The sequence below is a fragment of the Colletes latitarsis genome, chromosome 1 (assembly GCF_051014445.1).
Source record: "Colletes latitarsis isolate SP2378_abdomen chromosome 1, iyColLati1, whole genome shotgun sequence".
NCBI lineage: Eukaryota > Metazoa > Arthropoda > Insecta > Hymenoptera > Colletidae > Colletes > Colletes latitarsis.
In genome coordinates this window covers 37418634-37445464 of record NC_135134.1, presented here as the reverse complement: position 1 = coordinate 37445464, position 26831 = coordinate 37418634, and the positions used below count along the sequence as shown (strand labels likewise).

Sequence of the window (26831 nt, the reverse complement as noted above, 5' to 3'; positions counted from 1 at the left end):
AACCTATTATTCATAAATGACTGTTCTTTCATTAATGATTAGCATTCTCTGATCAGTAATGTTAAATATTAAATATTATGGCGATACTGTTAAGACAGTGTGTTCATTTCATAGCGAATAGAAACGTTTCGAAAAATGTTTTATAACGTAATCAGTACCTTGGTAATTCTATTCTTGCTCCAAGTTTATTGCGTTGCAGTTGTTCTTCCTGGACTATTCTTCTCTGCACGTGAAATAATATACCGGATTTACTTAAACTTTATATAAAATAATGATGTAACGAATATTAACCACGTGTGTTGCATCGTCTTCTTTCTTAGTCAGTTTTACTAACAGAAAACGCTAGGTGTCGCCTTGATGCCTGGTCAGTAAAGATGGCGACTAAGGATCGACCGTCTTTACCGACTAAGAGCAACAGGTTGATATACATATAAGCCAGAAGCGAACCCCCCATAACATTCAATCACAAGCCAGCGTTCAAATCACCATCATAACACCCTCGTATATGGTCTTATTGCTACGATTACTATCAAACTACTGTTTGTCGAACAACTTAAAATACTTATCGTGTTTGTAAACAATGTCACATGTTGTTACAAAAATATTTTATTGTAACAACACAAGCGAATCATAATCCCCTCAAAAGGCAAAAATCTGTAGATATATACACCGATCGCAATTTTTTCTAATACAAATGTACAATTGAATACTAGTTAGTTTCATTCGATGAATACTGAACTAAAATTATAATTATATATCATAGAACGACTACTTTATTGTAACGTTACCGTTTATAGGGAAACCCGAATCTCCATACAATTGTACATTGTCTAACCAAACTACCAAGTCGCTCTCGGTCGAATGTTTCCCTGGCTTTGATGGCGGTCAACCTCAACATTTTCTTCTTGAAGTCTTTGACCAGCACACAGGAAAACTCCAAGCGAACATCACATCCAAAGAGAACGCGATCTTTACTGTTCAAGATCTAGAACCGGGCAAAGTTCTCAATATGATCTTGTATGCGGTAAACGCGAAAGGAAGGAGCGATCCCACGCTTTTAGAAGGATTTACCCTAAAAGTTGCGGAAAAGCAAACTGGTAAATGATGCTAAAAATATTACTTGTATGTTCTAAACAGTATTTTGCTAGGAATATGCTATGGAACTACTTCAACACATTCTACCTACCTATAAAATTATACAATAGATCCCGCCTGATTTAAACGCCTAATTGCAAATAAAACTAGAAGGATCCCGATTATTTTCTTTTCCTTAATGAATCAATATTAATATATTTATTGCCACAATTACTGAATTCTAATATAAATGCACAAAAGCAGTACGTATTTTGTTTACAGGTACCCCGGTACCATTCGAGATCACCCCATTATTAGGGGGTTTGATCGGAGTGGTTACCGCATTGCTTTTGATTACCATCGCTATTCTGGCAGCTATGAAAATCAGAAGTGAAAGAAGAACTCAAAGACCGAGCGATTTACCGTTAAAAAAAAGTACCGCGCCTAGTTCGGAAGATCTTTACGATACCGACGACAGGAATCCAGATGTTGTACCAGTAAATAAAGGTACGATATTTATTTACTTTAGTATATGAATGTTCGTATTCAAAACTATATCTCTAAAACGGTTAGGGGTTGTAAAAAAAGTATCTTGTACCGTTTCTCTCTTACTGTTCCATGTACTACTGAGAGATGACTTGTTGGCTAAGCATTAACAAACTAAACGGGACAAGAGCAAGGAGAGGAGGTCTTCGCACCGCCTTATTCCCACTAGAGAGGCTCGCTCTGATCTCACACTGCATAGTAGTAGGGTCTCCATAACGACGAGAGATACATTTTTGTTCTATTCATGGCTAGTATTTTGAACGTACGGTTACGCCAGTCTTGTCCTATCTTACTTTGTCCCTATACGTTTCGTTCACGTCCTTCGTCACGCGATGGAATTATAGTTGTGAACGATTTAACTAATAATGAGAATGCGTGTGAGAGCAGGCGTCGCTATTACGCTACGGCCAATCGGCGTGCCTAGCCGTCAAGTCATCTGTCTATGATACTTAAGTTTATTAAGTCCAGAGCAGTGAACGAGCTATACTCGATAGTATAGCTAGTTATACATAAATACTGTACTCAAAATATCTACATACTTATGTTAATGCAATAATACATCACAGTAGTTAAACAGAGAAGTTGAATTAAACAAATAAACTGAAAGGTTCAGATTACCAATTGACGGGATCAATGTCTGGCACTCCATTGGCTGCACAAAGCACTCCAGATGGACTTCCCCCATCTTCAATCTCGGTTCAACAAGTGAATCATCTGCAAGGATTGCAGCCATATTCTCACGACTACAATAATTATCCAACTTTACCGGTAAGCGTACTCCTTTTTATCATTTAAGTGGCCCGCCATTGTCATCAAGCGATAATATTCTGTCTTCTCCTTGATTTTTTAGTTATCGGGCGAGATAACCTATGCCGAATTATGTTTGACGCGGCCAACGACATTATCAACGTTAGCGACCGACACGAAATTGACAAGCATAAGTGGCGTTGGTGGTTTAAGCACTATTCAAGGTTACGGGAGCGGAGTAATCGTAGGCGGAAAGCCATACACGAAAGAAGCGACAATCTATGCTTGCATAGACCACAACGCTAGGCCGTCGAAAGTTGACGTTTCTAACGGGTCGTCGTGTGTACCGACACCTTTGTCTACAAAGAGTGCATTCCAGGACTTCAATGTTTCGACGATGAGTGGTAAACACCATCCTTCAATAGAAATCGTTACTGTTCGTACGCCATTAATTTCGACTCAAGAGAGTTGTGTATAGGGATGCGATTCCGACGCGCTTAATGTCAACGAGTATTATGTCTGATGTGACAATTCTGTGATGATACGCGCGTCTAGCTACTAAATGAAATTTATTAACCGTTTGTCCTACTATAAGACGTATAAGCTCTTTGGTGTGCGATAAAGGTGTAAAGTAGTAAAAATGAAGTCGATGTCAGACGGACTGATCAATTTTAAATTATCGAATATTAAGTCGGTAGTGATGGTATACAACGGAACAATGAGTGTTCTTACTATACCAATAATAAACGCGTGAAGATAATGTTAGTTTTTAAATTCTCGAAGGATATTGATCAACTTAACCTGAATTTGATCAATAAGACTGATTTGAACATCTTAATATAACTCATCACATGTAAAGCTATAATATTATTTAGTTAACGGTATGAATAAGCATGTATGCAAGAAATTTTATCGATACTCTTCAAAAATGAATGTACACACGGTGTCAGTGATTTATGCTCATTGTAGCTAGAAACATAAGAGCCCTCCATTTGCCTACTTTCCTTTCCAATTGTTTCTCCCCCCCCCCCCTCCCCACCTCTCACCACAAGTGTACAGGCTGGTTCAGACGCGTTCAGTAACTCAAACGAATGACACATAATTCAGTGACAACTAACACTACGAGGACCGCAAACTCCTACTTAAAGCTTTCCACACCAAGTCTACAAGAAATGTACCCAGTTATACCTACTTTGCGGTAGGGTGACGCATGCGTGTTTTGTTTTCGTTGTATCTGCCTCGTTTGTACCCCTACACAGGAGTGGGGTAGAGTACGACTGGTGGTGGGTGTAGATCTTGAAAAAGGGAACAAGTTTATGGTCCCTGACAGAAGGAGATTCCCTCAATCGGTAGATATCACTGGCGCCTGGCGTATATGCCCTAATTATGTTAATTGAATCTTTCTTGGTAACTAAAGGATCAATCGGACCTTGTTGATTCGAACTAAAATAATAAAATAGTTTGATGATATTGAAATTTTTTATGTAACATATCTTTAATATTTACGTATGGAATGTACGACGTTGTTGGATATGAATGGTAATGAATTTTTCACTTTTAATCAAAGTGAAAAGTGCTGAATTTAATATATACGTTTGTTGCTTTTCGAGTATACATTAAATATTATAAGAAAAAAGGTGTAAAGTATACAAAGAACATAATTAGAATATACGATACATGGTTTACTATTTTCCATTTTTTAATCGATTCTCGATACTTCTAATTTTTATTCGCACAAACGAACTTCAGATACTTCCATTGCGTCTACCTTCGCGGATATCCGACCAGATATTCTGCATTTTCGTTGTGTACCTACCGAATTCTAATTTAGTTCTATACAGGGTGTTCGGCCAACCCTGGGAAAAATTTTAATGGGAGATTCTAGAGACCAAAATAAGACGAAAATCAAGAATATCAATTTCTCGACTGAAGCTTCGTTAAAAAGTTATTAACAATTAAATTAAAAAATTTCAAATCGTTCTGAAAAAATTATTTTCAATTGCGGGGGTCAATTATAATCATTTTTGGTTATTAAACATACCCTCGAAATCCTACCCACTTTCTAGAAAAAAATTCGAGAATGTGTAAAATTTTTCGACGGAGAAAAAAATTTCAAATCGTTTTGGAAAAATTATTTTCGGTTGCGGGGGTCAATTACAATCATTTTTGGTGAATAGACATACCCCCGAAATCTTGCGCATTTTCGAGAAAAAAATTCAGTACGGACGGAACTTTAAACGTTAATAACTTTTTAACGAAGCCTCCATCAACAAATTGGTATTCTTGATTTTCGTCTTATTTTAGCCTCTAGAATCCCTCATTAAAATTTTTCCCAGAGGTGGCCGAACACCCTGTAGACATCTGGTGACACTAATTCAGGGATATAGCCTGATTAAAAAGTCGCCGGAAAGCGAATTGCCAGACGTGCTGAAATCGGTGCCTAAGTGTAAAAGGACTTTGATGGGTTTTAGGATGTCCCACGCAACTGGGAAAAACTATACTTCTAAAACAATTGGGGGAAAAAATGTCAGGAGACAAAAGTAAATGGCATATGAGAAACACAAAAGAAAAGTATTTATATGCATCTCTTTTTTTTAATGGAACTTTACAGTGTTTGATCTCTACCAAAAAGAGCTATAACACTTTAAAGTCCGCTAAATCATTTCAATTTATCTCCGTTCGTTTGAACAGGAGTAAAATTGACTGGCAAGAATCAGAATCACCGGAGGTACAGTTCAGCCTGAGAGAAAGTTCTGTCGTTTTCCTTATTCGGTCTTCGCAAAAAAAAAAAAATAAAACCAGTCACTCTTTTTGGAGACCTTATTCAGTGTACTTACACAGAATATAACCTTACTTTAACTCCTATTGATTTCGAAATCCCTGATACATCGTTCTTAATCGAAAAAAAATTCCCTAGCAATTAGATGTTCTCCCGTTTAAAAGCAACAGAACTTTATCCCAGGCTTAGTATATTTCTATCGAAATATCAACTTGTTTATAATGTCTTCAACCTTCATTATTTGGTCGTTTGTATGTGTTCATGGAACATAATAGGGCTGATTTTAAGAAGTCGTGAACGTTACAATCTTGTTTGTAAATATGTGATTAAACTAATGTAAAACTGCGGAAACTTTGAAAAAAGTAACTAGTGAAATGTTTGGTAGCTTTTTTTAAGAAGCGTACGCACCTAGGTTTTGAATCGAAGTGTATAAAATATAAATCAGGATTGACGTATATTTGAATGGGTCCGTACCAATCATGACTTTGTAAAGAAAATTCAAGTTCATGTATCATAATATATAAGTTGTATTGTACGCGTATCAGATTTTGTTCGCAAACGATACAATAAAAGAGAAGTTTTCAGAAAAACTTGTGTTTTTTAATTACGTTACTTTACAACATGTATCAGAAGCGGTACATGAATATTTCAGATAAGAATATGTACTATTTCTTTGTTTAATCTTTTTCTCCCGTCTCAAAGGTCAATTACTGGCAATGGTACAACGATTGGGTAAATCTTTTTTTTTCAATGGGGGAAATATTCTCAAGACAGTGTACAGCCATAAAATAAAAATTAAAGTTCCTATATTTTCACATTAACGTTTAATTAATTACGTAACAATATAAAAATCCCGATATATTTGAAACTGTAATATATTTAGAAAGGAAATTCAGGATGACGATCAAGCCCTTTGAAAAACGTAAAATCACAAATTCTGCCAGATTCCCCTTTATCAAGGCGTTTCAGTCTATTTACGTCATCTGGTTTCAGTTCCCAATCAAACAAATCAATATTTTCCTTAATTCTCTTAGGATTTGTGCTCTTTGGAATAGCTGCTATATTATGTTGTACAATAAATCGCAGTAAAATTTGTGCTGCCGTCTTTTTGTAAGTTTTTGCTATCTCCAATACTACAGGGTCCTGTAACATATCTGGAATCTCTTCCGTTTTCCCCATTAACTTCACAAGCCCCCAGGAACCGAGTGGCGAGTAAGCCGTTATAGGAATTCCATGCTCCCTACAATAGTGTACCTGCAAAGTATTTTAAAAATATTTTGGCACTAATTTTCTGAGAATTTATGACCGAGTCGAGGACTAAATGGGCCCACAGACGAGGTATACGAGTAGACCTTACATCCAATGTATTTTTTTGGCCCATTTTTATGGAGCTCTAGAGCCCCATTACCATTTTACACAAATGAACGCAAGAGGAGGTGAGACAAAAATTGTCCACCTACCCCCTATCGTTTTTTCCTTTAAAATTTGTTTTTCATATTTAATAAATTTGTTTGACGCTCTACGGAAATGTTATTTAATACCTTTTTGTAGGTATCCATGAGCTCAACTACATAAATAAATTTCAATGAAACATATTGCAGGGGACCATTAGAATCAACTACTTCTTCCTCGAATCCCCGAAACTATACGAAGTGCCAGAACTCATATGCAAGATGGCTATGCATTAGTGTGTGTAAATGGAGGGGCAGTTTCCTGATAATACTGGATTTAGGACACTAAAATCACCTCCGAAATTTCAGGTCGCTATGGCAATCAGATTGAGTCAGATTGGGCCACAAAAGTCCATAAGGCGTAAGGTCTACTAAGGCCTATAAGGCATATACCTCATCTGTGATGGGACTTTGTGGAAAGCCACGTCAATTACCCCAAAATTATTCTAATCTAATTTAATTCGTCCCGCCAGTAAAGTTACCTAGCTCTAAAGCGTATTTTTACAAGGCCTGTCGATATATACCCTCACAGCATTATATTACGTAACGGTAATATTAAATATTTATAAAGCATATATCACAGACGAGGTATATCTGGTCTGTGATAAAACATATTTTTTATCTGCAGTCAATTACGTCAATCCGTGAGCGTATTTTTAGGTGCTCCGTCGGTAACATCACTTTCTCATACTTACCAATACTCTCTGTTGCAAGAAAACATGCAACTCAATTTGCAACATCGAAATCTTTGTCGTTGCACTTTTTAAAACTCGATCGATCTGGTCAATATTAAAATTCGATAGGCCAATCGCTTTAGTGCGCCCACATTTCACTTGTTTCTCCATTTCGGCCCATACTTTTACGTGATCGGTACTGCAATCGAGTTTAATTTGTCCATCTTTATCGACCGGATGTAAACCTTCATCATCCACAAAAGTGAGCGGAGTGTGAATTAAATAAAGATCCAAATACTCTAATTGGAGGTCTTTCAAAGATTTTTTAATATATTTTTCAACACTTTCTGGCCTATTTCCTGATGGTGGGAGCTACGAACATGATTTTTAAATGTTTCAAAAATTTTAATATAATATGTCGATAGCATATTATAACAATTTAAATATTTTTCACAGTTCTTATTATCGTGAATTTCAACAATTCATCAATAATACCTTTGTAACGATAAAGAGATCGGACCGTTTGACTTTTCCAGAATCGATCCATTTTTTAAGAACTTTACCAATTATTTCCTCGTTTTCATATACCGGAGCTGTATCAATATGTCTATATCCTGCTTCCAAAGCAGTATCCAAAGCTTTCTCAAGAACGTCCGCCTCTTTTGCCTTAAACAATACAATTTGCCCAATATTCTCTGCCTTTTATTTAAATTTTCAAAATTGGTTTCACTTTTTAAATAAAACATTCTCGAAGCTGTTCGAGAAGAAATACTATATTTAAAAACGAAAAACCAACACAGAGACAATCTATAGAAGCATAGATATATCACATATCGAAAAAAATAACTTCTATGTTTCTTTCGTTCATATTTGGCGGTATAGAGTTCTATAAATGGCGAGAATGCAAATAATAAAATTCAGAGTCTGAAAACTAAAGTTTCTAGGGTTCCAATCGGTGAAATGAAAAAAAAGATATATAAAGTAGAAGATTCTGACAAATTCAATGGCCACGTGAGTACAACTACATTTGGTTTTTACTAGGGAATCAATATTCCTACTATCTTAAGAAAATTTTGCCTAACCGTTACTGGTTAAAACTAGATACTAACCTTACTTTTACGTAGCGAACCTCTAAAGAAATTCACCAAAAACGTTAGAAAAATGTCTTATTTATATATATTACTATAGGATATTATAATCTATAATCATTGTTCAAAAATGGAATGTATTTAAAAATTTATATTATATAATAAATAAAATAGTTTGTTACGAAATTTGAGGTTAGAAATTATGGAAAGGAACATACGAATCATTGATTAATAAAAGCTTTTGCAATATCATGAAATGAACACGCCTTGATAACTATAAATGATTTTAAAATGTACGGTACTCAACTAAGATTACAATATTTTTTAACGTTAATTTTATTTATCTTATTATCTTATGGAACCAACTGTTGATAACACAGTTAAATAGATGAAATATTAAAATTCTGATATTAACAAAAATTGTATGCACTTAACAATACACAATTACTTTTTTTTTTTAATTTCGATGAATCAAAGGTGAAGAAACATGATTAATATACTATTTATTTCACACAAAATAGCTCCAAAAAATAATTTTAATATATTTTCAACATAAACTATTGAGCCAGAAGCTCCAAGAAAGGATTCGAAAAAATATTAAAAATCAGAATTTTGTCTCATAAGTTATATATACGATAAATATACATGTATAAATAAAATAACAATAAATTATTTATTTCGCGCAAAATAGCTCCAAAAAATAATTTTAATATATTTTCAACATAAAATATTGAACCAGAAGCTCCAAGAAAGGATTCGAAAAAATATTAAAAATCAGAATTTTGTCTCATAAGTTATATATACGATAAATATATATATATAAATAAAATAACAATAAATTATTTATTCTTGTTTTATTCGAGAATAAATTGAAGTATTTTTCATACACATTTAAGGCAAGTTATTGAAAAAATTGAAAATGTATTCAAGATCTGTGATAGAAAAAAAACATCAATTAAACTAATTTCACCTTGAACATTCACTTCTACGATATAGTAAATATTTTTACCGAGAAAAGAGCGAAGCATTACACCAACTTGAAGTTAATTTTTGTATTGTAAATAAATACATAATTTCTATTAACATAAAAAACAAAGAAAGACATAATACTTCAACATGTTATCCAGTAAATATTTACATTAAAAAAAATAACTCACAGTGATTTTATTTAACTCGCTATTATGATTGCTAATATTTGACCTTGAATTTAGAGGACGTGAATAATAAGAAGAGGTTCTCTGTCGAAAATACTAATTGAAATTTTTATTTCACGTTTGTATATCTACAGAAACGATCTATCCTGAATGATTGATAATGTTTTAATTAATTTTACCTGCCATGTGCCAAAGCCAAGTGCTGGCATTGAACACCCGTTCGGAAGTAATATCGAAGTAGTCTTCATTGCTTCTGTTAAAGAAAAATTCCGTTAGGCGACTGAATCGTCGATGACCACTTTCGTGTGTATTCTACTAACAATCGTACCAGAGAAATCCTTTTTAGATGTGTTTATTTCAAATACAACAATGTCACGACTCCCCAGGCTGCTACAACGAGACCGAACGATTCTTTGTAAGAACAGTATGCTACTCTGTGTTTTTCTTTTTCAACTGCAGACTATATCTTCCTGGATCCCCTTCCACTTACATTCCTGTTCGACATCACACTTTCACTCCGAGCGTTTACTTATTTCTGGCCTCGAGGGATTCAATAATTAGGACAGTTTCCATTTGTTCCAAAGACGCAGTCTTCCGTGAAATTCAAGGTTCATTGTTTACGTTAGAAAAAATAACACAAAAACTAAAAAAAACTTAAGAACAGGGCCGCTCTGGAATTCATAGTCGTGAGGGGAACCACTAGCTCCCTACTGCGTTCTAACACTCGAGATTTCTGTATCGGAAGGAAGGGAACCATTGGGTCTGGTGGGGATGCCTGGAAACAACCTGACTGACGCCCAATGTCATGATATGATTAAATATATTTCAGTTCATTTTGTCCCATGCCTAATAGTAGTTCCAGTTCCCCCTCTACTACTTTAACATCAACTTCCCCCCACTGCTGTGAATTTCAGAACAATCCTGCTTAAGTATACACAAAACAAACGTGAGAAGTATATTTATATTTTGATAAAAGATACTTCAACGAATTTTTAATATACGTATAATTATTAATTATTATTTTGGAATTAAGGATCACTGTTATTTAAGGGTAAAGCCAGTAATAAAAGTGTATATTTTGTAAATAATTATACACTTTTAATTCTGGTAACATTTGATTGAAAGTAGTTTTGTTAATTAAAAAAAAAAACTCTTTAGTTTCAGGTGATCTCTGAAAGTGTGGCCTAAACACTATGTATTCGTAATAATAATTAACTATAAGAAATAGACAATTTGGTAATGTATCGCTGCGTGAATTGTGGAGCTGTAGTGGAAGAACTTTATGGAAGATACTGTGTAAACGTTTTAAAGCTTTTGAAATGTGTAGGTCACTTGTTGAAACGAATCCATTTTTACACTTTTTCGTTATCAATCGCTATATGAATCATACAACTCATAAATGTTAAAATCAATTTTAAAAAATAAAACATTTATTTAAAAATTATTTATTTTTATGTAGATTGCGTAACTATGGCGTAACTGTTAATTTTTTGTTTCGATAAACACAGGTTAATCATTATTTTATCTCACAGACTTTGCTACTCATGCTAACACAACAAATATTATATCAAGATAAGTTACAGAACACGTAACACTTTATCAATAAACATACTTGTGTCTCTTGGCATGATTAAAGTTGAATTTAACGTGTACAATAATTTTATTTGTATGGCATTTAAAAATATTTTAAATTTTAACGTCAGAAAAACGAAACGAATTATAAATACATAATAATTCCAAAAAAAATGTTTTAAACAGAAATCGGTCAATTTTTTTATCGACTATAAATTGCAATGTTAAAAATGACTAAAAAATTATTTTTTTTGGACTTTATTGTGTTATGATTAACGTCAAAATTCAACGACCTTGAAGTGACCTCAATTTCAGAAATTTAGGATGATTTTGTACGATGTTTTCGTTCCAATTTTTACGTAGAAAATAAGTATTCAAATGCAATCTAAATAAAATAATTTTCTACAAAAACAATTCCACTTCGTTGGTCTTCTATTCCTGAGTTTTAACAAGATTTTTAAATTAATAAGTCTACTTATACATTTAAATGATTAATTATTTTTGTAACTCATAAATGTATTAATTATTTCAGAATATATGTGATCAGTTGGCTGATAAATACATCGAATACGACCCAGTAATAATTCTAGTTGATTTAATATTACTGAACAAACGAGCATACAGACATCTACTTTACAATTGCGAATTGAAGTCTCATTGGAAGCTAGTCATAATTATCTGGCTCGTTGAATCTTTTCGAAATCTTTCTTTGTGCGACGATAAAAAAAGTACCGAAACTTCCAAAACATTTCAGCCTACTTTCGATGGGCATTGCAATCTCTATTTGCTTCTATTCAACACTGGCTTTTCTCTTGCTACTTTCGTCGTCACTGTGATTCTTCTTACGAAAGTTAAATGGTATTTTTCTGATAAGGATCCCAATAAATACAGCATAACGCATGTATGGAAAGCTTTGGTAATAGGTGGATCCTTCAAACTGTTAGGATTATTGGAAATTACATGGGGTCATATTTTTCTGGCGCCTCATTATCTTCTCATTTTGGGATACACGCTTCTTTGTTTGCTAACTGCTTATTCGGGTAAGCAAAAATACTATTTTGCATACAAATTAATTATTTTCTGCCGAATTTTAACTAAGAAAATATCATTTCTTTAACAAATCACTAAAATATTAAATTTGTAATACTTTTTGAAGTATTTGTACTACAATTTAATAAAAAAAAAAGGGTTTGAGGTCTTGCTGGAGGCCCCAAAGTTCGTTCTAGAGTCCCTAAAAGGGTATTCGATCGATACGTTTACATAAAGTTCAACATGTGTTCATAATTTATTATTTACTGCACAGAGTTTACAACTGCAATTCATATATATATATATATATATTCTATATAATTTCAGTGGTATCCAACAGCGGAAAAATGGAATCCTTAATCGTCCTGGGAATGGGCATACTAGTTTACGATTGTACATCTAGTTTTCTCTTCACGTTATTTGAATCTTTAGAACTAGTCTAATAATTTGCTTTTAACTACATTTACCATATTGTTCACTTTAAAATACTATATAATTAAATAAAATGATTATATTAGATTTCAATTTGTGTACATGTATATTCAATATTCCTTAAGATGCACAATACTCCATCCAAGGACTAATCTATCGAAACCAGAGGAAAACAAATTGCAAACACCGCTATCCTCTGCCCAAGCAACCGACGAAACCATTCGCCGATGACCCTGAAATTAACATACACAAATACATTCTACAGTAATCAGCAATTATGATTACAGCCATGCGATTAGACAATCAAGGCAACTGTGTCTATGCTGTTCTTCCTCGACGTTGGAAACCGATACATTTAATTAGAGATATAAACTTGCAATAAAATAGGAATTTTTAAATTAAAAAAAAAATAATTTCTGTAAACTATATTACATCGTTAATATTACTGAAAGTGAAATTTTAACTTACCTGCCTACTCGTTCTAGGCAGTCTAGCTAATCGTTGACCACTGAGATCAAACAACCTAATTTGTCTATTATCGTGTGGAATTGCAACAATACCAGTGCTAGAAACTGCAAGCCGATTAGCAGCGCTATCGCCTCGAATTGTAGCCAAAGGACTCCGTATATTTCGTAATTCCCATATTTTTACGCTTCGGTCATCCGAGCCTGAAACGATTTTATCTTCGCGCGTGAAAACGGCGGATGTTACTGTCCTATCATTCAAAAAATTGGAATCATGAACATTTCATCGCGTCTTATTCGCAATAATTAAAATAAATGGAAATCTACTTTAGACATTAATCCCTTTGCCTTATAATACCGTACCAAACTCAAGGACCACGTTAAATTACTACTTAATATTTGATCAAACGATTAAACTTTATTTGTTTAACCAATTCGTTCAAATACATTGACAAGGAATGTTCGCGAACGGTCCGGCTTCGATTTTGATGAAACTTTGTATACTTATAAAGCAGCCAAAAATAATCGACTAGTATTTTTGTTTAGCTGCGGTAACTCGAGTTTAAGGGGTGAAACCACCCCTTGAAGTTTTGGCTCGAAACGGCTATCTCGAAAACGGAAAGACATACGAAAAAATTGTTAATAGGCGAGGTTAATGGTTTCTTATGTACAATAACATGGTGTTAAAAAATTTAACAAAATACAGTTTGTTTATAACAAAAAAAATGTATTAACTTAATTTTTCATTTTATTGAAATTTTCATAATGACAAAAAATGTCGAGCATTTCATTCCAAATCCATTGGTATGTAATATTTAAAAATTGCTTCTTATAGTTTTGCAGATTTCGATGATTTACATCTTGCGCGTTCATTCACTATGGTAGTAGCCGTTCTAACTTTGATTTTAATGAAGCACTGTAGACTTGCACTAAATTATACAGTAACAAGTAACAAGTAACAATAACAGTAACGAGTTTCCTAATAGTAATGAAAAGATTAATTGTTTTTATTACCCACCTATGACATCGTGGCAAAGGTGGAACGATTTATAAATTATAAATATATACAGTGTGTATAGCAATTATTCTATGTAGTTTCGACAATAGTGGTACTCGTCGAAAAAATGTTGGAAACATAAAGATTTCTTACTCCAAACGAATAGCAGTACTCAACAGGATTCTAGAATGCATTTGGTTTTTCATCTATACAGGGTATTCGGCCATCCCTGAGAAAGATTTTAATGGGAGATTCTAGAGGCCAAAATAAGACGGAAATCAAGCATACTACTTTGTTGATGGAGGCTTCGTTAAAAAGTTATTAATGTTTAAAGCTCCGCCTGTACTGAATTTTTTTTTAGAAAATGGGTAGGATTTCACGAGTAGGTCTATTCACCAAAAATTATCGTAATTGACCCCCGCAACCGCAAATAATTTTTCCAGAACAATTTGAAATTTTTTAATTTTGTCGAGAAATTTCACACCTTCACGAATTTTTTTCTCGAAAGTGGGTAAGATTTCAAGGGTATGTTTAATGACCAAAAATGATTATAATTGACCCACGCAACCGAAAATAATTTTTCCAGAACGGTTTGAAATATTTTTTTTTTGACGAAAAATTCAGGCACCTACTCCCTGTCGATTTTTCTTAAAAATGCGTTTTTTATTTTTAATAATTTTGTTTGACGCTCTACAGAAAAGTTGCCTAATACTTTTTCGTAGGTACCCATGAGCTTTACTCCCCCCCCCCCAAAATTTCAATTAAATATGTTCACTATTGTAGGCGTTATTGCTGTTTGAAAATTGGACCATTTTTATGGGGTTTTTCTCATTTTGCGGAGTCAAGGACCAGCTTTTCGAATATTTTTGCGATTTGTACATATTCTACACTAAAATGCGCGTAGTTTGCTTTTTTAAACATTAAAATCGTCCAATCCGTTCAGAAGTTATGACGTTTTAAAGATTCGCATGAAATTTTGAGCCAGCATTTCTGGCTTCACATTAGATTTTCGGTAAAGAATTTTTTTCTCGAAAGTGCGTAGGATTTCGGGATATGTCTATTGACCAAAAATGCTTGTAATGAACCCTGTAACTACATATAATTTTTTTAGTATGATTTGAAATTTTTTAATTTCGTCTAAAAATTTCAGTACCTACTCGAATTTTTTTCTCGAAAGAGAGTAGAATTTCAGAGGTATGTGTATCCACCAAAAATGATTATAATTGAGCCCCGCAACCAAAAATAATTTTTCCAGAACGATTTGAAAATTTTTAATTTAATTTTGTTAATAATTGTTTAATGAAGCCTCAGTCAAGAAATTGATATCCTTGATTTTCATCTTATTTTGGCTTCTGAATCTCCCATTCAAATTTTTCCCAGGAGTGGCCGAATACCCTGCATAGATAAAAAACCAAATGCATTCCAGAATCCTGTTAAGTACTGCTATTCTGTTCAAAATGAACCAAGATGCCATATTTGTGGTGACGTGACAATAATTAAATACGCATGGTGTAAGAAATCTTTATGTTTCAAACATTTTTTCGACGAGTACCACTATTGTCGAAACTACATAGAATAATTGCTATACACACTGTATATATTTATAATTTATAAATCGTTCCACCTTTGCCACGATGTGATAGGTGGGTAATAAAAACAATTAATCTTTTCATTACTATTAGGAAACTCGTTACTGTTATTGTTACTTGTTACTTGTAACTGTATAATTTAGTGCAAGTCTACAGTGCTTCATTAAAATCAAAGTTAGAACGGCTACTACCATAGTGAATGAACGCGCAAGATGTAAATCATCGAAATCTGCAAAACTATAAGAAGCAATTTTTAAATATTACATACCAATGGATTTGGAATGAAATGCTCGTCATTTTTTGTCATTATGAAAATTTCAATAAAATGAAAAATTAAGTTAATACATTTTTTTTTGTTAATAACAAACTGTATTTTGTTAAATTTTTTAACACCATGTTATTATACATAAGAAACCATTAACATCGCCCATTAACGATTTTTTCGTATGTCTTTCCGTTTTCGAGATAGCCGTTTCGAGCCAAAACTTCAAGGGGTGGTTTCACCCCTTAAACTCGAGTTACCGCAGCTAAACAAAAATACTAGTCGATTATTTTTGGCTGCTTTATAAGTATACAAAGTTTCATCAAAATCGAAGCCGGACCGTTCGCGAATATTCCTTGTCAGTTTCCCTTCGAAATAACTCAAGATTTATTCGTATAGCATGCGAGTATAACTTACTCGGTATGTGCCTGGAAAACGGAAACCGAATGTATGGGTTCTCGGAAATCCCATAAACGGAAAGTGCTATCCTTGCTCGAAGTAACGCAAAGTCTTTGCGTATGGTGAGTAGAAACGTGGGAGAGTTCTTGATCGTGTCCACATAAAGTGTGGATAATTTCGCCGGTTTCTACGTCATAAAGATTCGCCGTTCTATCCCATGAAGCAGTTACAACCTGTTCCGCATCAGGCAACCAATCTGCGGCCATAACTACACCCGTGTGACCTAATAATTCTCGTACCGGGGTTCTATAAAGATGCAAAAAATTGCATTCTCTAATCTCATAATTCATGGTAAATAGATAGAAGGTTTGACCTTTAAAATGACCCCAGGATAATTATTGTACTATTTCTTTTTACGGAATTATAATAGTTCGAAGAATAACAATGTGATAATTCTAACATGGTCGTCCTACTGGCTATGAGACCTGTCAATTTCGATTGTAAACTCATACTTGCTTAATATTTTAAAATTGTTACGAAAGTAACCTAATACTTGTAAAATAACAGGCTGAATTATCGATTCTAGCATGGAAATCAATGTGTTAATTATGAATATAATTTATGAGAAATTATAAAGACTCGAGCAATTAGGTCATGTTTTTTTGCGTTCAGCGTTGAGAACACGTGTTTTCAAGACAAATAACCAATTTATAGGGCTCCAACCTGAATAAATAATAATAAACAAATTTTGAACGCAGTTGCGTTGATAATTACCTTAGAGTAGGGGGTTCTTCCTGTTCCTCGTTCATGGGAATAACGCCACTAATGTTTCTGTCGGAGCTCAACGCTGATAGTTCTTCGGTTGAATTTTGTCTTTTGGGAATGTCCCAGTCGACGGCCACTAGCCATACATGAGCAGAATTATCTCCGCTGGATGTTAAAGCCAATTCTTTAGTCGGATGAAAACGTACTGAATTTACAGAACCAGAATGACCTAAATGTAACATTAAAAGCATTTCTTTTAGAAACATACTCAAATTATTAGCTAATTTTGAAGTCAACTTTTTTTTCTTACGAAACTAACCGATATATTGTAGAAGGCAACGGCCGCTATCTACAGCCCATACCCTAGCAGCATGATCAGCAGAAGCTGTAGCAATAATTTGTCCTAATCTTCCAACAGAGACTTCCCAGACACCATCTCGATGCCCGGAATATTCTCTTTGCATACTACAAGTCATAGTTGGTGTCTTAAAACTGGATACTATTTTACTTGTCTGTGCCTTCAACTTATTGGAAGTTGTTTTCGTCTTCTGTGCTGAATTTCCTGCCATGGCTGAAGAACAAAAAAAATATTCTTGGATAACACGCATCAAATTCCGAAGTATTAATACAATTTTAATAAAAAGAGTTTTATCTAAGAAGTTATAAATAAATCATCGAATCTACGAATACTCGATCTCGTTGTTTGCTTTAATACTTAATTTTAACTTTAAATTAGTAGACATTTACCCGCGAATCGAAATGGATCGCTTGAAATATGAGTTGTTTTTTCAAAGCTATTAAAAAGTTATCGATTTTTTTCATTTCTTATGGTATTTGGTATGCTTTGATCTACTAAACTATGTGCTGTAAAACCCCACTGAAAAGGAAAGGAACGACATTTGCATTTCTTCAATAAAGTTTATCAAGTCTGAGAATATTCATTAAGGATATTATACATACAATATATCGTGAATAATTTTTCAAAATATAAATTGCAACTTTCTACATAATTAATTCTGTATAGCAATTTCTTAGGTATGATAAAAAAAGAATATCTTCAATGTTGATGCATATACTCTTTTAATTTTATGGCTACATAATAAATGATAGATAGCAAACATTTTTAAATGATTAATATCCTTACATTTTTGCTTGGAAAAACTTTTTGTATCTGGAAAGTCTGCAACATCTCCATGAGGCAAGCTCCGTTCTCCAGAACCATAACATTCTCTTTCAAGCTTTTCGTTAAGAACATCAATTTTCTCTTGCACTGTGTAAAAAAAAACATTAATCTTAATTAATCATACGTTAATAATTAAATTTTAATCAATCGTACAAAACTTCTAAATATATTTCTTTAAAAAAAAAAAGATAGATTCCAAACTTCGATAATAGTTTTGTTCTAACTACTCATTTCACAAGTATATAATTAATATAAAAAAAATAAAAAGTATTAGCAACAAATTGATTTTACTGGAAAAAGTATTGTTTTGTACGTATACAAATCGATAATGCAATTATAACGCTAATGTTAGAAAAAACCATACATCCCAAATTCTCTGTGTAAAGAATTTCAAACTCCTTTTCAATCTGTTGAAACAAATCCATTAGTCTACATCGTAAAGTTGGAGGTAGCACACTGTCGTCTGGATCTATACGAAAGGCAGCATAGTGAAGTGCGTTTGGTTGCAGTGGCGTGGACCCACTTTGAGACTGCAATTCTGTATCTGTACTACTTTGAACTCTTGGAATAGAAATGCGTTTGATTTTTCCAGATGCCTTATTCCCAGTAGTTATAGATGGTTCTCCTGGCATCTTTTACTCTGGAAATTTAGTTATTTCTCTATATTTAAATTTGTATAGAGTAATATAAAATTCCTAGTACTTCTAACAAAAATGCTAACAAACAAAAGTAATTAACTATACGTAACAATACAAAGAAAAATAAAAACACTGTGTATATAAGGTATCTAAAGACAATCCACAATTATTTCAAATGTCACAGCCATTTTTATGGTATACACGAAACAGTACGCTACATAAAACCATAAATAATTAACACATCAAACAAAGCATATTGTTTATATTCTGAATTCCAGCACTGCTATGAAGATTAGAAGAATCGTCCCCAGCGTTGTGTGGCTTCCCAAGGAAGTTATTTTGAGGGAGACAATATTAAATTGTAATTCTATTTGAATAAAAAAATTTTTTAAAATCAGTCTCATTAATTAATTTACACACCTCGTAAGACTGAAAAGTATAGATTTCAATGTTTCTAAATAGTTAAAACCTGTTAAACTATTCTTATTTTTTTGTCCGTCGAATACCTAATTTAATAAAGTAAATTAAAAGACAAATTTTAGAATTCTGTTATCTATACGCTGCGATTTACATGGAAAGTTTGGTTACTTTAAAAATTACTAAAACAGAAATTAAAAAACTGCGACGCATTATACTGATCACTACTAAACATACGCGCGTGGATAAACACCCATCGCCGTATAAACTCATTCAATCATAATCAGATACTTATATTTAATTCAAAAAAACAATAAGTGAATGCTTAATAAAATTACAATCAGTTTCCACTTTTATTGAACTTAGGTTATGACTGATATAAATAACGCAAACTTATACGTACATATATACACATACTACACCATTCTTTAATTAATTAGAGGAAATAAATAACCGTTTATTTTTAGTCACTATTTAAAACAGTCACTTTAAATCTAAGCCAACCAAAATTGAAAATATTAGTTCATTCGCTGTTTCTACTTATAATACTACAAATGCACCATTCCTGAATCCTGACAATGTTGCCAGACTGAACACTAGTCATGCATGAGTGCATGATTGGGAACGTATGTACAGTCGTATGTCGTATGTCGTATGTGTATGCCATATTTGATAAAGAGAGTATGTGTGGATAATGGATATACAATATTTATTATTTTATTATATAAAACAATTGTCACATACTTTAAAAAGAATGTTGTAATGTAATATAAATACATAAACATAATTAATATTGTATGATAACTAATAAAGCAGTTGAGAAGTATATTTGGATAAGCATAAAATTGAACGATTAATTATGTAGTTTATTTTTAAAACGATCAAATTTTGCATAATGTTCATAAATAGAACATCAACAATTTGTAAATTAAAATGATGGGCCGAACGTACAATGTAATAACACGAAGTGTATTTTTCTTTGTGTAAATTTACTATTTATCTGCAATATACGCATTTTCACTAGTGATTATTATTTTTCTAGTGTATCAATACTGAATTTACGATAGAGGTAGTATTATTGCTTCTTTACAAAGGGATTTTTGTTTATTAGATATTAAAATACGAAGAATATATCTTTATTAGTGTTTTTAAATGCAAAAGTTTCGATGATTTGTATCCAAATAAATTGAAACGAACAAATGTTTTGTTCATGGAATGATAATATTGTTTTATCATTTGATGAGGTTATGTAGCTACAAATGACAGTAGCATTTAGTCACATACAAATTGAACCTGGAAGTAATGTAAAAGAAATGTCCAAAAGGTTTGAGATTGAAGCGTCTTCTTAATTCTAACCGCAACAAATCGAAGTCTAAAATTTCTAATATTTGAGAATTTATGAATGTGGACAAAGCAAGATATCTTGCGGAGGGTCTTTACTGGGGTTATCACGACCCAGGTAGACCGAAAATCCGCCTTAACAATAAGGTAAAAATTCATTTACTAAACATTTTACATCGGCGTTATTGTTTCTAATCTTTCTATATTATTAAATACCTTTTAATTACTTCGTTCTATAAATTTTTTTATAATTATTTATAAAAATTTCTCATAATTGTACATAACTAATTATATTCTTAAATTATATTGTTTAGCTTCTGATTAAGACTGCCAATGTAAGACTGAATTACTGATGCATGGGATAATTGTTTTTAATGTTAAGTACGGACAGCATCAATGGGAAACTGTTTTTCGTGCTTTAAGGTGCCTCTTCCACCAGCCACCAACAATCAATCCCTGTCATTGGAACATAAAGACGGTAATCATTATAGTAATCATTTAGATTACCATTCAGTAACAGGTTACGTTATTTTTAAATTTTTTTATCATCATAATATGCCATATTTATTTCATATAACAATAAGAGCATTATATAGTATAATTTATATTAATCAAAGGTGGATTGTATAAATTATAGATAACTAAGCTTCATAATTAGAACCAACACAAGAGGCTATGTTGCTCTTGTCAAGGAAATAATACTATGAAATTTTTATTTTAGAAAACAACTATCTTAATATTATAACATTTTGTTTAATTGTTTAAGTGCGAAACAGTGCAATTGTGCTGTTGCAATTCTATATTAAAAAGTGCAGACATATTGTCTCAATAGGTATTTCTGTAACATTTTGTACAAATTAAATTTGATTTCCTGATACTGTTAATGCTATTGGTTTCTAGCACTGTTCAACATGGTTTTGAAAATTATCCCTGGCACTAAAATGGATAAATAAAATTTTATTTGATTCTAATAAAATGTATTCTATAACTTTTCTGATTAATTAGGAACTTTATTATTAAGGAAAATTAATTTTTCACTGACTTTGTATAATTGGGATTTTACTATATTCTAGAGTAAAGCAACATAAATTATTTTCTTAATTTTATTCTGTTTGATTATATTTCTGTTTATATTAAATAAAATTTAGCAAACATTAATTATAATTAAACATTTTATGCAATATTCAGGATAATATTATATATAATTGTAATTATAATGGTTATAGAAACAATGGAACTTAGGGGTTTGTTCCCAAATTCTTGCCAACAAACTGGGCCTTTAGCGCCTGAACCACATATAAATGGAAATAGAAAATCAATGGGCACATTATCAACGTTCAACAATGTAGGATCTGATAATTGTGGATCTGTGCCTAGTGTACAAAATAATTTACGTTTATCAAGAGGATTTTACGCACGTTTACCACCATTAAGTAGATCTGGATCATCGTCTGGTCTTAATGTAACGATTGAATCAAAACAACAAAGAGAACCATCAGAGAGCAAGTTGAATGCCTTATTTGACCAATATAAAGTAAGTGTTACTTTTAATTTTCTATTTTATTGCATTAAAGTTTAAAATACTTTGGTTCCTCTTTTTTTTTTTTAAATAACTTTTACATGAAAATAATAAAATAATAAATATGTCTATTTAGAATATAATTAAGACTAATATCTAATCTTAAATTTATAATTATAGGATCCGCATGAAGATGTAATTTTAGCTGATGGCATAGAAAGACTTTGCAATAATTTACAACTATCACCAGACGAATTTCAAGTACTTGTTCTTGCGTGGAAACTAAATGCTGAACAGATGTGCCAATTTACACGTCAAGAATTTATGACAGGTTTGAAAGCAATGAAAGTAGACAGTATACGTGCTATACAAGCAAGATTACCAGAAATTGTTCAAGAGTTAGCCGTAAATAGTGATTTATTCAAAGATCTCTACCGATTTACGTTCCGGTTTGGCTTGGACGTTAATTCTGGACAAAGAATATTACCAGCTGACATGGCAATTGTTCTATGGAAGCTTGTTTTTACATTACGCGAACCACCTCTTTTATCTAGGTGGCTTAAATTTCTTGAGTGCCATCATGTGCGAGGCATACCTAGAGATACATGGAATATGTTTTTGAATTTTGCTGAAAGTATTGGTGATGATCTTGGTGCCTATGACGATTCAGAAGCATGGCCAAGTTTACTTGATGATTTTGTTGAATATGAAAATGATCAAATGAACCAAAACATCAGTAAAGACGATATCATAAAGGATGTTTCTATCGATAAAGATTAATATTGGTATTCTAAAGAGATTTTCATCATAATAAGATCTTATCAGCTTACATTTAATTTCTGAACAAAATTATTTTAAATTCTTTGACAGTGAAATCATGAAAATAGTTTCCTTACAAAATTTCTGTATTATTTATTTTTAAACTTTGACGTTATCCAATTTGAAATTAAATAGAATAATTCCAGATATTATAAAAAATCAAAGTTTATTCAGAGAAATACAAATTTGAAATTTTGCATACGTTAGAATGTGTAAATGGACACATTAAAAAACAGAATTTCTATAATCTAAATTTGTGATACAGCATATATGAATGTATACAATCTTCAATACATTAATATTTCTTACACTTTTTGACGATACTGTTAGAAAAAAGGAACAAATGCAAAAAAAAAGCTAAAAAAAAGCTCGTACTATACAAAGATTCTTTAAAAATATATCTGATCTACATTTTATTCTAATAAGATTCTAATCTATTAAAATATGGAGTGCAGCTTTCTTTGAAACTGGTGTAAACAAATTACTGTGAAACAAATTTGTCATTTGTGATCATAGTCTATGATATTGTTTTAAATAGAAGTATGATTTATTTAAATTATGTTCCTATTTATTTTTTTTTATGTCAATAATTGAAGCTTTGATACTGTTTAGACATTTGAGTGAGTATTATTAAAAGTTTCTGACAAACATATTTCAAATGTAATAACATTATTTAGACATATGTATATAGTGCCATGTCTTTCGAAAATATAACAAAATTAATAATAACAAATATGTCATTGAAAAATGTATAACCTGCTAATTTTTTTCTCGCTAAAGAATGCTACATGTTTAGATAACACTTTTGATTAGCATAAATGATTGTTGGCTTTATATACTCTTACTTTAAGAAATGATCGGCGATATTTTCAAGCAGTACGAGTTTTCTGTAATATATTCAGTTGTTTTGCTTGCAATACTTATCAGACATAAAATATTTAAAAAAAGGCAAAAATATTTAATAATTTAAACAGGTATTAATTGTTACTTACACAGAGGGACTTACAAATTTGAGTTCGGATATAGTTTCAAATATCTTTTTTTATGCTTAATTTGTATGTACTATATTTGTTATTTTATATTCAAAACATGAATTGAAATAAATGAAATTATTGCAATATCGATGTTTTAATTAGATACTAAATGAAATCGAAATACAGTAATTTTTCTTTATATGTATAATAAATACAGAATTGTAATATATTCTGTGGGATATATTATAAATATATAAAAACACCGAGTAAAATAGAAATTAAATGTTACAATTCCAACAGTTAGAAGTACACGAATGTCCACTATTTTTACAATATTTTATTGCATGTATTTAAAAAATTAATAATGTTTAGAAATTATTTTATTGTATGATCATGCTCTATGATGCTCTATTAATAGTATATCACACAAAATATATTACAAAATTTGTCTAGCAATTGGAAGAACTTATTTTTTTAATGATCTTTATATTCAAGTACTGTTATGTCTCCAATATTGCTTTATTTACCTATTAGTCTTATTTGCGTTAGATAAATAAGTTCCTCTGTGTCAGGTAAAATACTTCTATCTACAGAAAATTATTAAAATTCCACGTGTATATATAACTTAAAGTCAGCAGATGCAGATCTAATATTAATTTATTAGAGTAACTTAATAGGGGCTTAAATCTGTGTTTAAACCCAGGCTTACCGAAAAGTTAGCTTTATATATAATGTATACCAGACACATATTTCGTTAAAAAATTCCACTTAACTAGCATTTGAAAAACAGTCTTAATAAATATATAAGCTTATTTTTATTGTGATAACTTCTAATCAGATCAAATATTGTAAGAGCATTGTTATTAAGGAGTAGACATGGTGGCAATGTGAAGAATAAAGTGATAAATATAAGTAGAATTTGAGTGCTAATGCAATAGATATTTATAATAAAGATTGTACATTTCTCATGACTTATAATAAATTAGTTTTTATTCTGTGACAAGAATATAAACCTTAGAGAAAGGATAATGCATTTAAAAAGTTTGATAAATGTTATTTAGTATAATTTTTTCATACTTTTTACAGCAATTAAATGTCCATGGTCTGATATGTATTAAGAATAAGTTTCTATCATTAAGTATAATTGACCCGTTGATAGGATGTTAATGTTATTGTAAACTATATGTACATATTATGTCAATAATATAAGAATTGGGAATAGTTTTAATAACATATATACATCACAATATGGAATGACATTACATATTATAGCAAGATTAAAAATTAAAAGTTACAATGATAGTTTTATATATATTTTAATAATGAAAAATATAAGAAATCACTTTCTTACGTTAAAAGTTTTCCTTATTAATTAAAATACAGTAAAAGTTTGATTCTTTTTATAATATAGACTGCCTAAGTAATTATTCATATTAATGATCTCAAAATAACTTAATTACAAAATTTATATTTAATTATAAAAAATGGTTAAAATATAATTCAAGGAAAAAGTTATGAATAGGATATAATTTTTAAATTAAGTATTTTATGTAATTTAAAATGACTAATATAAAACCATTGATATTAAATCAATATGTTTACAATACAAAGTGCAGTTATATTTTTTCAGAAATATACATTAATTTCTCTATTGACATAAAATATAAAGTTTATACATTTAATATCATTGCATTTCAGGTATCTTTTATAATATCGACACAATTTTTATTTTATAACGAAATATATAAAGTTTAATAGTAAATTTTATTCCAAATGATTTTATGTATGTATTAAATTTACTATCTATTCGAAAAATAAAGCTTTTGTAAATTTATGAACTTTCTAGCATTTGTATCAATTATTTAAATAGTTAAATTTGCATAGATGCTGTATTTAATTGATTCGTTTCAAAAATTTCGATGAATTGTAGTTAATTTACGAAATTCATTTTAGAGATATGTTTATTTTGTATGATTTTAAGAATTTATATAATACTGTATGAAAGCAATTTATAGTTCACGCGCGCAATAGTGCTACAAAAATAAATGTATGTGTGCACATACAGTTCCTTATAAAATTGAGAGTATACCTTTGTTGGTAATGAAAATGGTGGAAAACAGGGCCACATTTACCACTAGGCAAAATAGACACATATCTAGGGTCTGATAAAAAGAGGGGCCTGCACAGAGGTATTCGTCATTATTGAATGAAATAAGTAAATCCAAATTTAATTAATCTTTCCCTTTAATTCTCTGCATCTACTCATTAATGAAATATAGTATTAGTAATTGTATGACATAAAAATATTTGACTATAAAAGTGTTTGTCAAATATAAGAGAGCAGCATAAAACAAACAATCCATAAATGAAACTGAAAAGCTAGTTAATTATCTAAATTAGCTTGTATTATTATATAATATACATGCCACTTTTATCTTGCAGAAAATACAGAATTAAATTATTTGGGAGTAACATACCGTGCTTTTATGAGAAGAAGGCACAGCGTGTTTACACCCACTCCTGTTGCAGTCGCTGACTCACAGGTATTGGTCGAAAACGGTGACGAAGAGCGGTGACAGCCAATCAGCGGACTGCAGCAAGAGTGGGGATATAAACACACTGTGCTTTCTTCTCGTGAAAGGACGATACTTGTCGGTAATTACAATGGCATTCGTTTAAAATAAATTAATCAAAAAAATATATTGCTAATTGGCATCTGGTGGAAATCGAAGAAAAAGCACCAAACTAATTCTTAATTAAATAACTTAATTAATGAGAATAGTCACAACAATTAGAAACAATTAAACGTCAATGAGTAAAGAGTATAAACTTCATTACTAGCCATATTTTCGTTACGTTTTACTACATTATGCAAATTTCCACAAAACGAATGATGACTCTTTGCATTAAGCCGTTAA

General features: G+C 31.4%; 5 protein-coding genes across 13 annotated transcripts in view; 3 read left to right on the top strand and 2 right to left on the bottom strand.

The window, feature by feature from the left end:
* LOC143343882 (nephrin) overlaps positions 1–4199 on the top strand; it is a 391538-nt gene extending 387339 nt beyond the window's left edge. For 4 of the 5 annotated variants that reach the window (XM_076769253.1, XM_076769225.1, XM_076769234.1 and 1 more), the window contains 4 exons: positions 798–1097; positions 1339–1581; positions 2228–2388; positions 2471–4199. In XM_076769253.1, coding sequence (XP_076625368.1) covers positions 798–1097; positions 1339–1581; positions 2228–2388; positions 2471–2845 — 1079 coding nt within the window. In that variant the 3' untranslated portion in view covers positions 2846–4199. The remainder of the gene's footprint in view (positions 1–797; positions 1098–1338; positions 1582–2227; positions 2389–2470) is intronic. The other variant, XM_076769262.1, reaches the window with a different exon arrangement.
* A 1738-nt stretch (positions 4200–5937) lies between these two features.
* Positions 5938–10215, bottom strand: LOC143343987 (1,5-anhydro-D-fructose reductase). The gene is made up of 6 exons (XM_076769501.1): positions 10004–10215; positions 9842–9903; positions 9693–9766; positions 7767–7937; positions 7293–7643; positions 5938–6400 (listed from the first exon to the last, which is right to left on the bottom strand). The coding sequence occupies exons 3-6, from the start codon at positions 9759–9761 to the stop codon at positions 6026–6028; spliced, it is 966 nt and encodes a 321-aa protein (XP_076625616.1). The 5' UTR covers positions 9762–9766; positions 9842–9903; positions 10004–10215; the 3' UTR covers positions 5938–6025.
* Positions 8161–12580, top strand: Arv1 (ACAT-related protein required for viability 1). Of its 3 annotated transcripts, XM_076769568.1 has the most exons (5): positions 8196–8282; positions 9648–10121; positions 10672–10836; positions 11618–12125; positions 12442–12580. In XM_076769568.1, the coding sequence occupies exons 3-5, from the start codon at positions 10753–10755 to the stop codon at positions 12555–12557; spliced, it is 708 nt and encodes a 235-aa protein (XP_076625683.1). In that variant the 5' UTR covers positions 8196–8282; positions 9648–10121; positions 10672–10752; the 3' UTR covers positions 12558–12580. The 3 variants fall into 3 exon arrangements, with proteins under 3 accessions (XP_076625674.1, XP_076625693.1, XP_076625683.1); XM_076769559.1 differs by lacking the exon at positions 9648–10121 and having other exon boundaries at positions 8161–8282; XM_076769578.1 differs by lacking the exons at positions 9648–10121; positions 10672–10836 and having other exon boundaries at positions 8171–8282.
* Positions 12581–12605: 25 nt separating this feature from the next.
* Positions 12606–19856, bottom strand: Wdr37 (WD repeat domain 37). 3 transcript variants are annotated; one of them, XM_076769419.1, is made up of 8 exons: positions 19658–19856; positions 18570–18845; positions 18167–18292; positions 17342–17593; positions 17032–17251; positions 16276–16563; positions 13015–13261; positions 12606–12779 (listed from the first exon to the last, which is right to left on the bottom strand). In XM_076769419.1, exons 2-8 carry the CDS (start codon positions 18835–18837, stop codon positions 12657–12659), a joined length of 1524 nt encoding a protein of 507 aa, XP_076625534.1. In that variant the 5' UTR covers positions 18838–18845; positions 19658–19856; the 3' UTR covers positions 12606–12656. The 3 variants fall into 3 exon arrangements, with proteins under 3 accessions (XP_076625534.1, XP_076625524.1, XP_076625543.1); XM_076769409.1 differs by having other exon boundaries at positions 19664–19856; XM_076769428.1 differs by lacking the exon at positions 19658–19856 and adding an exon at positions 19264–19408.
* Positions 19857–19939: 83 nt separating this feature from the next.
* Positions 19940–25392, top strand: Sccro3 (defective in cullin neddylation 1 domain containing SCCRO3). The gene is made up of 4 exons (XM_076769489.1): positions 19940–20748; positions 20916–21079; positions 21828–22135; positions 22301–25392. The coding sequence occupies exons 2-4, from the start codon at positions 20998–21000 to the stop codon at positions 22898–22900; spliced, it is 990 nt and encodes a 329-aa protein (XP_076625604.1). The 5' UTR covers positions 19940–20748; positions 20916–20997; the 3' UTR covers positions 22901–25392.
* The last annotated feature ends 1439 nt before the right edge of the window (positions 25393–26831 follow it).